Source organism: Callospermophilus lateralis, chromosome 2, assembly GCF_048772815.1.
Source record: "Callospermophilus lateralis isolate mCalLat2 chromosome 2, mCalLat2.hap1, whole genome shotgun sequence".
Lineage (NCBI taxonomy): Eukaryota > Metazoa > Chordata > Mammalia > Rodentia > Sciuridae > Callospermophilus > Callospermophilus lateralis.
Window position 1 is genome coordinate 75,165,036 of NC_135306.1, and position 17,187 is coordinate 75,182,222.

General features: G+C 36.8%; 1 protein-coding gene across 3 annotated transcripts in view; it reads right to left on the reverse strand.

The window, feature by feature from the left end:
• The window catches only part of Prune2 (prune homolog 2 with BCH domain), a 268,975-nt gene that overhangs the window by 215,992 nt on the left and 35,796 nt on the right, over positions 1-17,187 (reverse strand). For all 3 annotated transcript variants that reach the window (XM_076846070.2, XM_076846071.2, XM_076846069.2), the window contains exons 2-4: positions 7,553-7,657; positions 4,671-4,873; positions 505-668 (exon numbers count right to left, since the gene is read on the reverse strand). In XM_076846070.2, the coding sequence (XP_076702185.1) occupies positions 505-668; positions 4,671-4,873; positions 7,553-7,657 (472 nt within the window). The remainder of the gene's footprint in view (positions 1-504; positions 669-4,670; positions 4,874-7,552; positions 7,658-17,187) is intronic.

Genomic DNA, 17,187 nt, shown 5'->3' on the forward strand with positions numbered 1-17,187 from the left:
CTAAAATGGGCTGAAGATGGAGTGTGTTACAGATGGGGGTGAATGACCTGACATGATATCATCAAAATAAAAAGTTCACGTTTTTGCCATCCATACAATATTATACAAACCAAGCACGTACAAGTGTCAGGAGATATTTCAAGGTAGTAACGTGGAATGCTGGTCAACATTCACACTGTTGCAAGGCAAGAATCACCTCTGGAAGCTATTAAAATGGCCAGAGGAGCCATTCCAGCTCTCCAACAGAGGTGCAGCAGTGCCATTTAATATTCTTGTCTAGTGAAACAGCACAGCCCCTTCGTGCTTATTTTTAAATGCACATTTTTAATATCCAATATAATGTTACTCTTTAACAAACTCTTTACTCCCTGCCTCTCTGATGAAGCTTCCTGTGGTCTTTAAAGGGATTGTTAACCCAAGAATGGATCACAGTCTTTCTGCATGAGCAGGTTGAGAGACACCCCATTAAGCTTTCCAGTATTCACTAGAAAGACCGTCTCTCACCTCTGAGGAGATGAGCCAGTTGCTCAGTGATGAGCTCGGGAGCCTCCTGGAGAAGCTCTTTCAGCACGAGGGATGAGGAAGACTCCCGGATCTCAAACTCTGTGTCATTCTGTTCAACAGCATTAATGACCTTGACAACTGCTGATTCCAAAGTTTTGTCTTCACTGCAGAGCAAATGGAAGGGAGGGAGACAAGGATACAGGGAATGATTTCTCGCTTTTTGGAATTATTTACTCTCTGCTCCCTTACAAATAATGACTTCCTCTCAATAGTCAACACTGTGAGTAAACTCAGACAGCTCTCAAGAGTAGGGTCTTACTCCATGTCTTCACATTTCATGTCTACTGAGTACCTCCTCAAGATTACCAGAATATCTTCATACTTTAGCAACCCTATCTCATGTTTCATTGTTGGGAAATAATAATAATAACTAACACAGAGTGAGCTTCCAATACAGGCCAGACTCAATTATAAACATTTGAGTATGTTATCATATCTATAAAATGATCCTATGAAATAGGTGCTGGTAAAATCCCTGCTTGATACACAGGAAAACTAAGGCACAAAGAGGTGAAAAAATGTGTTTGAGGTTATACAACTAGTGAACAGACTAGCTAGTATTTAAGCTGTCAATCCAGCTCCAAAACTTGCACATCTAGTCTCTCTGGTTTAGATGAAAAAAATGCCTAGGCTTATATGATGCAATCATCATTGTTATATGTGAGATGGGGTGGATTTTACCAAATATAGGAAGAAAACTACAGATAGAACCAACTGTATTCTTTCTGTCAGAAAAAAAAAAAGGTGACAATAGGAAATGAGAATCTCTATTATTGAAAAACATACTGTTTCATAAACAATTCCAAAGTCAGAGATCACAATTTCAATCTCAAAATCAGCATACATTTTTTCCATTTTGAAACAGTTAACACATAAATTTAGCCAAGCATATTATTATCCTAAATATCAAGCTCTGCTTTGGGTGTAATGTGAGCATCTCCCAAAGGTTCACATGTGAAAACTTGGTCCCCAGGGTAGAGTTATTAGGAAATCTGTGAAGCTTTAAAAAGTGGGGCCTAGTGGGAATTCCTTGGGTCATTGGGGTCATGTCTTTAAAGGATTATGGGAACAGTCTCTGTGGGACCATTGAGATGTGGCTTAAGATGTGACCATTTGACTCCTACACATTCTCCCACCATGAAGTGCCATCCTCAGCAGAGGCCAAAATGATGGGGTCACCTGATCTTATATTTGAACCTCAGAACCATGAGCCGAAATTATTTCTCTTTATTTCATAAGTAACCTATGTTAGATATCTCATTATGGTGACAGAAAGCTGACTAATACAACCAATAACTAAACTTGTAGCCCCTTGTCAACAGTTGATTGCTACATGTTACTCAAAAGAATTTCATTTGTTTCAAATGGCATGGGAATAAGATTGTTTTCAAAACTCTTTATAAGTAAATGAAATAGGACTAATATTACCATATATTAATGCCTATGTATTCACCTCCCAAAATGGTTTAATTTAAAAATTATTAAATAAAAAAGTTTTTATTTCATGTACACTTAGATCAATATACACTGGTGCAAGTCATGAACAATTAGAGAACTGGCAAATTACATAAAAGATGACCATCTCAAATGATGGAGGTGTTTAGTGACACTTCATTCAGTAGCAGCAGAAAGTCTATCAAAATGGCATCATTAGGGCTGGGGTTGCAGCTCAGTGGTGGAGCACTCGCCTTACACGTGTGTGGCCCTGGGTTTGATCCTCAGCACCACATAAAAATAAATAAATAAAATAAAGGTATTGTGTCCAACTACAACAATATATATATATATAAAGGGTATTTTTATAAGATCCTTGAAGACAGAGTATTTGTCTTATTCCTCTTTATGTACCTCTAGATACTTGCACTAGTTAGCAGCTCTTAAGTACTTTTTGAAGGAGGCAAAAGATTCAAGTTCTAACATGAACTCTTCCACTAACTGCATATGGTACCTTGGGCAAGTCATCCTGACACTGGGTTGCAGATTACCTCTCCATAAAATAAGAAGTCTGAACTACATGAATTTGCAAAAATCCATTTTCCTCTTATAGAATAAAGTGCTGTGAATGAACAAACTGATGATCAAATGATTTTCATGGCCCCTCTCTACATATTTTTCCATTTCGTTACTGAGATTTTTTTTCTTAAGAAACTTTCAGTTTTATCTAGTGTTCATTTCAATTTTCACTTCCTATTTTTAACATTAGTTCATAAGTCTGTTGTGTTACTATAAGAAAGTATTTGAAATGATTTAAAATCATGATTTTGATCAATTTGCAGACTTTCTACTTAAAGATGTCATATTTGAAATGCAAAAGTAAAAGCAGAGTTGACATAATAACCCAAATGTTGTCAAAAAGGAAGGTACCCTTTCTCTGAATGACCTCTGCTTTTTTTCTTAACTGTTGGCAATTTTTTGTTCCAATTATATAAAAATAAAATATGCTTGAATAGAAATAGAAAACTAGATGACAACAAAAATAATAACAGTAACTATCTATTAAAAATAATAAAAATGCAAGACTAGAAGTGGTTCTTTCTTTGTTTTGTTTTGTTTCCCTTTTTTCTATTTTGTGCTTTAAATTTTTCTACAGGGGCTAGAAGCGTAGCTCAGTGGAAGAGTGCTTGCTTAGCAGACACAAGACCCTGCTGATTTCAATCCCAAGCCCCAGGCAAAAGAAAAAAAAAAAAAAAAACCTATAATGAACATATATTAATTTTATAATCAAGAAAGAAAAAAAATCAATGTTTTCTTTAATGCTGAAAATTTCTGTTAAGCCAGGTTCAGTGGAGTATGCCTGTAATCCCAGTGGCTCAGGAGGCTAAGGCAGGAGGATCTCGAGTTCAAAGCCAACCTCAGCAAATTAGGAAGGCCCTAAGCAACTCAGCAAAAACCTGTCTCTAAATAAAATGTAAAAAAAGGCTGGGGAATGTGGCTCAGTGGTAAAGCACCCATGGGTTCAATCCCTGGTACCAAAAAATAACAAAAATATTTTTCTGTTAATATTTCTGACATTTTAGAAAACATCTTTATTGATATTCTACCGATGATATCATTCAATGTCCCAACCCTTTCTTCTTGTGATGATAGTTTATATATATTTTTGCCTTGCAAAATACTTGTTATTTCAGGAAGAATTTTCAGAGAAATGTGTTGACTTTCTACTTAGTGATATTAGGTATTCCTGACTTGTTTTGCTCCTTTTTGAGGTAAACAATTAAACATGAAAGCACCATTTGCTGAGATACAATTTTTTTTTTTTTTTTTGAAGCCTCTGAAATCCTCTGGACAGTCTGGGCCTCCAAGTGGGCTTCCTACTGTTCTGCTGATGCTTGTCTTCTGCCTGCTCACCCTTCTCCCCAGGCCTTGTCTGCTGAACTCCTGCTTCAGGGTCTAGATCAAAGACCACCCCTACTGCAACCTCCTCGCTCCAGAATAAATGGCTTCTTCACCCTCCCCAGTGTTACTTGGGAAAAGGTTGAAAATAAATGCAGAAGATAGAGTTCTCATCTTCATTCTCTCCAGCATGTAGAGGCAAACTGCTTTGTTTGCTGCCAAAGTATCTGAAATGGATCCATGATCATATAGGACTTATCGATATACTTTAATTCGTGCCTTTCCTGGCTTTTTTCCTCAAGTCTCGACCATTTTTTACATCTTTATATAACAGAAGGTTCACCATTTTTTTTCTCAAGTCTCAACCATTTTTTACATCTTTATATAGCAGAAGGTTCACCCTGCATTTGGGAAATAGGTCCAATTGATGTATTACTGCATTTCATAGATAAGCAGGATTCATCTGGTTCTGATCTGACCTGGAAACCTCAGTTTTTTTGTTTTTTGTTTTTTGGTTTATTTTAATATTTATTTTTTAGTGTAGTTGGACACAATAGCTTTATTTTACTTATTTATTTTTATGTGGTGCTGAGGATCCAACCCAGAGCCTCGCACATGCTAGGCAAGCTCTCTACCACTGAGCCACAACTCCAGCCCAAAGCCTCAGTTTTTAAGACATCTGCCCAAACCACAACTATCCTGAGCAAGGTGATGACTGACCAGAAGACCGTCATTAAGGGGCCAAACCTCCAGAACTTCACAGTAAGTCTTACCTTGCCAGCACGTTGCTGCCAACGAGTGTTATAGACAACTTCCCTTCATCATTTAGCTGATGCAGGTTAATCTCATCTCGGAATATGTGGAATGATTCAGAGATATTCAGCTCTTCTAAAATAAACCTTGTCTCAGTGAAGTAGTTGAATTCAGTTCTTGGAATATTCAGCACTGGTAAACAGAGAACCCCAGGTGGGCTGACCTACCAAGAGAAGATTGACTAAATCACCAAAACAGCAGGAGGGAAGACACAAGGACATTTTCTGCAGCTTCAGGGTAATTGGTAAAAGGCATATAAGTCTTTTGGCAGTACCAAATCATTCAACATTCAGAACCAAATTTTCCTGAATACAATTAGTAGAGCATTATACACTTAGGGGTAAGGGGCCTCTAAAGTGTTCTAATTTCCTTACTCTTATTGAAACTTCTTATAACCTACTTGAAATGGTTTATGTCTCACTTCAACCCCTCCATGATTAAACCCATGAGGCCTTGAGTTCCAGCCCTAGCACTGGGGAAAAAAAAGAAAAGAAACACTATATAAGTTACTGAAAACATTAGGAACCAGATTCAGCCCACACACTAACTAAAGATTGTGATCTTTACTGATTTCTTATATTATATTTAAAAAAAAGTCTTTTGTTCACAACCTCATAGAAACTTTTATGTCGATCAGGGGAAACGGGAGATAGGTAGGAGTTTAGAGAATTCCAGATTCCCAATAATAAGCTTAGTTTTTTATAAGAATGTTTAAAAAATAAAGGTGTGTTATCTTACAAGTAAAGAGCAATAAATCTTATCATTATCATTAGAAGCATGTAGGGCTTGGTAACATCAGATTTCTGCAGTCTTTATTCTTATATCTCACCAGCTCTGTCACAAGCTTGTCATCTGTCTCCCCTTTCTAGCATTACGAAGGCAGAACTTTTGGACTGCTTTGTCCCATTATGCTTTCCAGTACATAAAACAGTCTGGCTCTAGTAAACATCTAATAAACATTCATTAAATGAAACAAAGGAGCCAACCACGACTATAGTACACAAAACACAAACCTGCTCCAAAAAAGTGGGGTTTTCTTACCTATTGCAGGTAAGATAATAATCATTAGCAATACATGAATGGCAAATGAGTTTTTCTAATTCATTGAGAATTATCTCTAACTCCTAATAATGAAATAGAGAAAGGAACCAATATATGAGTCAAGAGCATGTAGCCTGAGCCTATCCTAGAAGTACCTATTCTGAAGTTGGAGTCAGAAGAACTAGGTTCCAGCCCCAGCCTCTGGTGTTTGAATTGGAGAAAGCCTTTTTCCTCTAAGCCTCTGTTTTCCCTATCTGTAGAGTGGGGCTCACTTACCAGAGTGAGAAAGATATAAATGGGATAATACACAGGAAGCTGCAAAGCCCTACATTTATGCCAAATGTTAACACTCTGAGAGGGAGTATCAGGATCTCAGGAAAATTTTAATGGAGGTATAGACCACTATTAGGGCCTGGGCCCAGTAAACTAAGACAATGCAGAGAAACACAATAGAATTCCCAGTATCAGTCTCTTAGGTGATTTCACATTTGTTCCTATGGTGGCAAGGCTTCAAAGAAGAGCACAATAGTGAGTCTCTTTATATATCTATCTTATCTCTCACAATTATTCTTCCCACTTCTTTCGTTGGATATTATATTCATTCAAAACATTATAGCTACTAGTGGTGGTGTTATTATTATATAATTTTCTTAAAAAATCCATGCCATTAGAAGTCTAAACATCAGTCAACTGTATGTTCTTTAAACAAGTGACAGGCTTTTTTTTTTTAGAAGTAAAAAAAAAAAACAGTTAATAAAGTTAGTGTTTAAAACTGCATGTCTTACACAGGCACATTTATCTCCTCATACCAATTAATCTCTGCTGTAAAGTTCAACAAATTTTAAGACAAATTTGATAGAGAGCCCACATGTAGAGATCAGAATATTTTACCCATCATTTTCATCAGCTGCTGCCCTAAAGCAGTTCTTGCCACCCACAGCTCATTCTGGAAGACTGGGTTTCATGTGAATTTAAATCACTCTAGATCAGCTATGCATACTGTCAGGGGCCAAGGATCCAAACAAAATTGGAATAAAACAAACCAGACTCTGGAAAATTAAAAATTATGTGAGATTTTTGGAAATAGCATCCAAACATCCAAACAGGCTTTAAGGCAATAAAGAGTATCAGGAGCTGATGAATTTTATGGAAAGAAAATTTTAAAACAATTTATTGAAAGGTCTTTTCCACTTTACCAGGTGTGTTTGTGTTTCATAGAGGAAAAAGATGCCCCCTCAAGAGAGATCATCTTTACTGAGGATGACCATGGTGTACAAAATCAGGTCTAAAAGGCAAAACTGAACAAGGACTTATCGAATGTACATTTGACATGGAATCCTTTTGCCTCTAGAAATGTCAGCCAGTATTCTCTGCACTTCATGTAATCTTCATGCAAGTTATTTCATACATATTTTTCTACCTCCAAGGGTAAGACTATCCGACAGGATGACAAAAGAAAATAAAAAAATCTGGTCCTTATATTGTTAGTTCTGAATTCCTATAAAAGTTATAGATTATTATAAACATTTTTAATTTTTTATTTGAAAGCAGGTTTTATTTGAAACCTGAAGCAAGGTATTATGAAGATAGTAGTAAGGAATACTTAAAACAATAGTTAACATATAGATGGTGCTGCTTCAATGGTTGTTCATTTGTGGATTATAATACCTCAGTCTCTGCAAAAATAAGCCAGAACATAGAAAATTAAGTTAATAGCTTCCCTTTTTTTCCTAGAAAATGCATGTTCTTTAAAGGTACATAATAATTCAAGTATAAAAGACATAATTCTCCTTCCTCTCACCTTGTCTAGAAAGTAAGCATAGGTAAAGGCAGAAATGAGAGAATCCAGGTCACATGATTTGGGGCCAATGACCACATGAACCTTCTCCAAGCGTTTGCTTCGATTCTGAAACAAATTTAAATAAAATGTCACAATTTAACTTGCAGAAGTAAACAGAAAGAGGAAAAACTTCAGTTTTTTTAAGTATGTTTTATCTACATTCATATACTATGGCAGAAAGTCTCGATTTACCATGACTTCTTACATGGGAGCATAAAATCTGTACAACTTGCTCAACATTCCAAAATGTTCATTCCAACCAATAAATTGTCAGGATAAGAAAGTGTAGCTTTATTATGATTACCCACAATTTCACTTCATTTGAAGTCTATTTCTGAGTCATAATTTTTTAGTAAAAGATCATTATACATTACACATTTATTAAGAGATCCTATACATTTAGGAAGAATTGCATAGAATTCCATTTTTATTTCCTTATATTAGACATTATTCTCTTTTTTCCAATATCTATTCTTTAGTTTTAGGTGGACACAATATTTATTTTATTTTTATGTGGTGCTGAGAATCAAACCCAGTGCTTCATGCATGCTAGGTGAGCGCGCTACCACTTGAGCCACATCCCCAACCCTAGACATTATTCTTGATATAAGAAAAAAGCACAGTTACTTTTATATATATATCCCTGGCATGTGACATAATCAAACACACAAGCTGTTGAGGTACACTTTCATGTCACGTTTTGGGTGACAGGATACTGTCTATGCAGAATAGTGAAGATAACACTTTCCTCACTCAGAAAAAGGAATATGATTAGTATCATCATTCAAAATACACAAATCACTGTAACTACTCTTAGGAAGTATATTTAATCCCTCTCTGTAAGTGAACAGATACGGAATTTTTCCTGGTCAACTAACTCAATAGTTACTTAAAACTCCTTTACAGGAGGCTGGCATTCTTTTGAAACATTCAAAGAACCAACTGATTCTAGAAAATTCCATAGTGAAACAGCTCAATATGGACAGTTATACCATAATTTAATATCTTTATAGTATATTAGAGACAACACATGTAAATACTTCCCTCACTTCTCACCATTTGTTTTAACCTCTCTGTTTAGGAAGGACTAGAAAACCAACCTAGTTGTAATACAGCTCCAAAAGTTCATGTAAAAGGTTAGACTGGTCATGACCGCTTTCATAGAAAAGACTTAATTTTTTATGTACAGAACAAAAATAAAGCATGATTTAATAAGCTACTAGGTATTTTATAAATAAATCTAGAAATTTGTTAGTATGTATATGCAATTGCTGGTATCAGAGTCAGAAACAAGTTACTAAACAACTAGGTTTTGGCCTAAGCAACAAAAGGTAAATCTGGAAGAAGGCTGGATTAGAGTGTGTCATAAGCTAAGATTCAGGATGGATGCTGCCGTGAGTCACCCAATATATCATATTTACAAATTTAAAGAACACTTTTTAAAAATATTAAGATCTTGGTTCTCAGAAAAAAAATCCCCACCATGATTTAAAGTATGGGATAAATTTTCTGAAGATAATTATAACTGTCCCTCTTAACCACCAAATCTAGCTCCCATTCCCACATCCCCCGGCTTCCTTCTCTGACATCATAAATGTGTAGCCGACTCACTTGGCTGAATATCCTGTGAGGGTTCTAATCTGGGTCCAGCTCTCAAAATCAAGAGTCACATATTCTAGGAGCACCTAAAGAAATTTAGGTAAATGGAGTCATACTCCATTATGACACATACAAATGCATTAGGAAATCATATTACTGTAAATGCTGTTCTTCCGAGAAGCTCAGAGATCTAAGTAGACATTACGTCATTTCTCCTCCCAAATCTTATGAGACAGACAGTAAGAAGATCAACAACACTTTTTTTTTCTTTTTTTTTTATTGGTTATTCAAAACATTACAAAGCTCATGACATATCATTTTTCATACATTTGACTCAAGTGGGTTATGAACTCCCATTTTTACCCCAAATACAAATTGCAGAATCACATCGGTTACACATTCACATTTTTCCATAATGCCATATTAGTGACTGTTGTATTCTGCTACCTTTCCTATCCCCTACTATCCCCCCTCCCCTCCCCTCCCATCTTCCCTCTCTATCCTCATCTGTTGTTGTTCAGTTCAACAACACTTTTTATAGGTCAGAGGAGTCTGTGTTGGGGCCAGCATTGTTTCCAGAACCCCTGGCCTGCAGCAGGGGTCTCCTCTGTCCTGCACTAACCACTCCTCAAGGCCACTGTGACTTCAGCAAAGTCACGGTGAGTGAGTGTGGGAACTGAGTGATAAGAGAGAGTGCTAAATATGCATGCTAAACACAGCAAGGCTTCAAACCTTTACAGCATCAAACTTACTGACCTATTTGTGTTCTTATCTAGGCTTGATCATTCCCCCACACACCCGTGTTCAATCCTAACTTTCACAAAAGAAGATGTGGGGCAGGGGAGGTGCAATTTGTGTCACAATCCATTTCCAAGCCCAAGCTCACTTATTACTTAGGATAACAAAAGAGCTAAGTAAGGTTTGTGGGCCCGAAGCTAATACAATTCTTACAACTCAGGAACATTCTATGAATATTATGATCTATTCCTCTTCATTTAATGAAAAAAAGAAAATACATATCATCTTGTAGGTCAGAGCCATAGCAGATCCTGCTGCAAAATTTTGAAGATTCTCCTGGTGCCACATGTTCATGGTCTCTCAATTCTCTTCCAATTGCCCTTCTTCTCACATATAGTTCATATCATGGCCTCTTCCAATGCCATTTGTCCACATTTGCCAATGGCAGTGGAAGCCACTTTTCCAGGGCTCCAACACTGTCTTCTCCTACCACCTGCCTCCATTAAAATGTGCCATCATGCCTGGCAAGATCTCAATGAGACCCTGTCTCTAAATAAAATACAAAATAGGGCTGTGGATGTGGCTCAGTGGCCGAGTGTCCCTGAGTTCAATTCCCAGTACCCCCCCCAAAAAAAATAAAACACTAATAATGGATGAAATAGATACTGCACTGCTTTGCCATCTAGATACACTTCCAAGTGGATTGTCAGAATCTTCCGTAATCAATGTATTAAAATTAAAATTAAAAATATATTGAACATGCCAGTTTTGCAGATCATGATTTTAATGTTTTCAGAGTGTAATCCTATGTGTTGATAAAATGAAGTTCAGATCTCTTTCTAAAAATTGCCTACACATTCAGATTTAACTGTTCATTCAAGAGAGCTGCATTTGTTAGGCAAAAGCACTTTCAAACTCACCCACAGAAAAAAGAACTGGTTAGAAAGCAGGCTTCCAGGGCCCTGCAATGAATCAGCTTTTTCATAATTTTGTACTCTCAAAAAAAAATTGCTTTTGCCTATAACTTGTCACATTTAACGCCCTATGATAAATGTTTTAATCAAAGAGCACTTGCTATACAGTTATACTATGATTTCTCAAATACATCTTCCCTACTCCCCCTTCTTAAGAATTCTATGGACTTTTTTCAAAAAGCGTTAATTGAGGGGCTGGAGCTATGGCTCAGCGGTAGAGCACTGGCCTAGCTCGTGTGAGGCCCTGGGTTTGATCCTCAGCACCACATAAAAATAAATAAATAAAATAAAGGTATTGTGTCCAACTGCAACAAAAATAAATATTTTAAAAAAGAATTAATTGAAATGAATTTTGTTTCAAAAGCGTTGCAGACAAACCTCACAGAAGTTGGAGAACATCTTTCTCACTCACTAAAGCAGAGCACATTTCTTAGTCCCTCATATCTAATATATAACCAAAGGAATGAGAGAAAAAGAAGCCTCCCAAATGTTTACGATGATACCTCCAAAGAAAGCTAGGCTTATAAGAGTGGCATTTGAGCCAGTGCTCCCTTAGGAACTTACTAACTCTATGTCAATGAGGGCGTCTTTGCTCCAGGCGGCTTACTATGGGGTGGAACAGAGAAGCATCAGTTCTTCCCCAGGAGACCCATGCAGCTGTGACTGCCATGATTCTGTATCAAAAGACTCAAAGAATGGGCTGTAGGAATGCTTACATGCTGCTTACAACCTGTTGATCCCAGATACACACCTGCCACAGTCCCCAGGAAAGACAGGGCATGAGACATTTACACAGTCAAGTGAGTAGCAAGGACCACAGAGAGCGGTGGAGATGCCCAGTGCTTCAGATCAGCTCTTTGCATACAGATAAAGTCACACACTTAAATAAACAAGATGCTCTTGGATTAAGATGATTTTGATAACTCCTGATATCCTGAATTTCTAAGTTTATCACTACCTGGAGAACGTCTGGGACCCAGAGAGAAATGATAGTGCTGGGATCAAAGGACATCAACTGAAAGTTTAAAAGGCAAAGAAGGAAACACTTCATGTGAGGTTCCCAGAATACAGCAATATCTGTACCATTTGAAATTCTTGTATTTTATTCTCTATTCCCTATTTTTAAATTTTTTTCTGATAAGCAATATATGCCATTGTAATAATTAGGTGCAATAAAAACCAATAAAGCACCAGGCACGGTGGTGCACACCTGTTAATCCCAGCAGTTCAGGACACTGAGGCAGGTAGATCTTGAATTCCAAGCCAGCCTCAACAAAAGCTAGGGGCTAAGAACTCAGTGAGACCCTGTCTAAATAAAATACAAAATAGGGCTGGGGATGTGACTCAGTGGTTGAGTGCCTGTTAGTTCAATCCATGGTACCCAAAGGAAAACAAAACAAAACAAAAACAGTAATGCAAAAGATAACTAACTACTGTTAACATATTATTGATTATGGCACATTTTATAATTCATGCATATATACTAACACATATTTTACAAAAATTGGGTGCTTCTGTTTTCTACCCTTTAGAGACTTAACCTTTTGCCTTGAACAATTTTAATAATAGTGACAATTGTGCATTCACAAATATGTGTATAACAGAATTTCTTGAAACAGCATAGGTGCCTTTAAAAAAATCCCTATAATGTCAAATAGGGTGCTCTGACCCTGACCACCCCATTGAGATTCATTCTAACAGTTAATCAATAAACAATAATAAGTGACTAGGATACCATAATCGGTTTCTTCTGAGAGATGTACCTCAGGTCATTTGTAAAAACAAAAGCATTTACCAAAATCTATAAATTTGGGACAGAGATGTTTTATATTGAATTTTCTTATAAATGTCATAATGTAATGGTGACCTAGTACATGAATATAAACAAACAAATTAGGAAAAGACAAAGGCTTTCAATAATAAGCCTGAAAAGGACAATGAGGTAATTGAATTGTCTTACTTTCTAATAAAAACTGAAACTTAGTCAATTCGGATAGACTTATGTTGCCTATCTATCATCTTTCCCCATAACACTACTGAACCAAAACTCTTGAGACCAAGGAATCTCTGAAAGAACAGAGTTGATTGAGCTGTTTCAGATGCTACCCAGAAAAGGACCAGGTCCTCGAACAAGTTTCTAGACTACTAAGAGCAGGTGTGGATAGCAGTTAGCAATGTGTCCCCCAGGTCTAGGGCCAGCAGTGTTTACAAGATGTAAAGTCACAGAAGAAAAGCATAAATTGTTTACACAAAACTTACACTGGCTACAGACAGGAGGCACAGGATACATGAGGCAGTGAAGGTTTGGGGTTAGGAGGACTGTCTATAACAGGTACTTGCTGCCCTGAGGGTCTGCACATAAACAGGGCAGCATGGTCCTGGTAGTCAGCTATGAGGGGTTTAAGTTAAGGTTCCAACATACATTCAGGAATGTGACACAATCTTTTTATTGCTTCCACCCCAAAATTGTGAATGTTTCTTATTGCTGCTCTCCTTTATCCTCCTCCCTTGTAATTGAACTTAGGACACCTCAGAACTTTTAGCACTACCTTTCCAACCAAACTCAGTATTTTTTCCTCAGCCTCTTTTTGCCAAACCGAAGAATGCCTTCTCTTAATTTTTTTCAATTTCTCCTACTTGGGAAAGAAGGGATGGGAGTCAGTCTAACCAAATCCAGTTATCATCTGTGTTTTGCCCTGGGTCTCCTTCTGTATTTTCACATGCAAGAGGCCACTGTGGGTGGGTGATGTGGAAGCCAAAGCCTAACCCAAGTATTGCCTGAGGCCCTTCCTGGATGAGCTGGGTGGGCCCCAAGTTTCCTTCAGGCCAGGTGTTTCCTGGAGCCCTGGATATTGGATACCCAACCACTCCTTTGCTTCTCAGCTGAATCCATGTTTCCTGGCCTGTTTACTGCCAATCTTGAGAACAAAATATTCGCAAATGGAGTGACCTCAAATATGGTTTATATTTTATATTTCTTCTGGATCATAGTAATAACATGGGTAAGGATTGCTATTTTACTGAGAACATTGAATTTTCCATATTTTTGTTGAAGATTCTCTGTGGCCTCAAAGGACAATTTTGGAGTCAGAAATATTTTTTCCCTCTATAACTTCATCCTCCAAAAGTCAGGGCTGGACCCCCAAATCCTTATCTTCCATGAAGAATAAAAGACTGGGACTGTGACTCAGTGGTTAAATGCTCCAGGGTTCAATCTCTGGTACTGAAAAAATAAAAAGTAAAAAAATATAAACCCCAAAGGCACACCCCCAGTGACCTACTTCCTCTAACCACACCCTACCTGTCTACATTTAGCAGCCAGTTAATATACGAGTAAATTAATCCACTGATAAGGTTACAACTCATAATCTAATCCTTTTCACCTCTGAAAATTCTCGCATTCTTTTACACATGATCTTTTGGGGGATACCTTGAAAGACCCCAGCCCAGAAACCCCAGGCCCCATTGTGAAACCATCAGGGCGTGTTGCTAACCCACTAAACACCAGAGAGGTCTATCTGTTAATCAGTTAAGGGTAGTCTATTGTGAGAGGACAGGATGGTTGAGAAAGAACAGAAAAACAGATCCCAAGGCATGCCTGAACAAACAGGAACTGATAATGATAAGCAGGAACAGAAAAACCAGAGTGTTAATATGTAACTGTCATGAGGTTTATCCAGGAACATAAAGTGAAAAACAACTTTGCCCTTTAGGTAATCTATATGTTGGGTTCAAAATAACCAATAAGAAACCTGTTACTTCCCGCCCGCGCGCAAAACCTGCCCCTTTATCCTATAAAAGACCTGTACCCCAAAGCCCGGTGTGCCAGTTCACCAAAGCTCCGGCTGAGGTTTTGCTGAGCACCCGCAGGCACCTGTGTATCAATAAATTGCCTCTTGTTTTTGCAGCCAGTGTCTCGTGCGTCTTTCTTGTACAGGGAACCTGAGGGTCTTTCAACCTCATACCTAAACCATAACATCACCTAAGGTTTAACATTAATTACTTTACTAAAAAATATGCACATTAGAAATGAAATTGTGGAAATTTGAAAATGTGGAAACTTACAAAGGGAAAATTCCTCAATTCCCACAGTTAATCACTATGAATACTTAATGAATTCCTTCTAATCTTTTTAAAAAGTCCTATATGAGTATTCTTTTGCAAAGCTGTATTATATACAGTTTAACTCTCTTTATAAACTTACTAACATTCTATTCTGTTAAAATTCTAAAATATAAATATCAAATGGCCAGGGGTAATTTATTTTGCTTGAATAACTCCAGTCACCAGGTCAGTGCTTAGCACACTGTTCAGGCTGGGTAACTACCAAAAAACAATGAATGAAAAAATTAATAAATATTATATTTAATGTTATTACTTAATGTGGATCATCATACTTTATTTAGTTGATCTCCAATTTTTAGAGATTCATTTTAATTTCTATTGGTATAAATAAGGCCATAGTGGATAGTTGGAAGATAATATTTTTGTGTCCATTCCTAATTATTTCTACAGAAGAAACTCTTGAATTTTAAATTTCTAGGTCAAAAAATGCTAGTATTTTAATGCTCACAGGAAAGGTTGCAGAAATTTTCATTCTCACTCACAGAAATACTTAATTCTCAAATCTTCAACTTAAGCATTATCATGTTGAGAGGTAAAATAGTATCTTAATGTTGTTTGATTTGTATTTATTATGATTGCTTAAAATGAGTGCTTCAGATTATTTTTTTTTCATATGGACACAAAATTTTATTGTCTTCAGCCGAGCACAGTGACCCACACCTGTAATCCCAGCCACTCGGGAGGCTGAGGTTCAAAGCTAGCCTCAGCAAAAGTGAGACACTAAGCAATGAAGTGAGATCTTATCTCTAAATAAAATACAAAACAGGGCTGGGGGTGTGACTCAGTGGTCCAGTGCCCCTGAGTTAGATCCCTGGTACCACTCCCCAAAATTTATTGTCTTCATATTTTTTTCTACATGCCTTTCAGGATGTTAATCCTATTATTATTGCTGAATAAACTATTAAATATTACTAACATTCAACTTTGCTAATGTCAATAATTCACTACTTTGTTTTCTGGCCTTGGGCATCTATGGAACAACTTGTTCAATAGATTACATTAAGATGCAATAAGTATGCATTATTTAATATGGCATTATCATTTTGAGTACTAAAGGGCTGGGCACACTCTGTGCCATATTTTCCACAATCTACATACTCTGCTGCTGGACAAAGTTTCAAAAAATGCATTCTAGACCCTGCTAGCTCTTGACTGGAATGAATTTATTCTTCTGTTTTGCCTCATGTCAAAATAATAAAACAGCAATATTAAATGTAAGATGTTGAATATAAAATTATTAGTTTTAAAACATAGTGAAATTTCCTTAGGACAGCAGTAGCAAAAGAATGAAAAAAGATAAACAACACAATGGAAGATATTATTTGCATAATATTTGCACCTTCTTGCCATTTATTTAAAGGACAACATTTCTAACATGCAAAAAGTTTGTATCTATTGATTTTTAAAAAAGCAAACAACCTATGAAAATAATAGGTAAAATATGTGAATGGGATAATTATCAGAAAGAAATAAACACAGGAAAAGGCATTTAACCATATTACCAGTCATAGAATTGCAAATAAAACCAACAATAAAATAGTGTTTTCTCCATCAGATTAGCAAGAAATTAAGCCTGATTCTCACGAGCAGCCAAGTTTCAGAAACATCCCCCCAAAGAGAACTCAGGGTAAGCAAGTAAGGACCATGGGGCTCCTGTTCACTAAAGAAAATTCCTGAAATTGAGTTTTAGAAAGGACTGTTTATGTGCTCTAGACCAAGTACAATTTCAGAGAGAATTGCTAACATAATAATATTCAGATTTATTGAAGTTTAAAGTTAGTAGAGTTCAAACCCTTCAACAACCCTTCACTTCCAGAGTGAAGTAGTTAAGACACCTCAGAGTGAAGAAACAACTCTGATTTATCTTTTTCTTTCTTTCTTTTTTTTTTTTTTTCTTTTTTGGTACCTGGGATTGAACTCAGGGACATTCAACCACTGAGTCACATTTCCATCCCTATTTTGTATTTTATTTACAGACAGGGTCTCATTGAGTTGCTTAGTGCCTAGCTTTTGCTGCGGCTGGCTTTGAACTCCTGCCTCAGCCTCCCAAGCCACTGGGATTACAGGCATGTGACATCATGCCTGGTTGATTTATCTTGTTCTTTAAAGTATTCTTTTTTTTAGAATATGTTTTAAAATGTGTATTATATGCTAGTATAG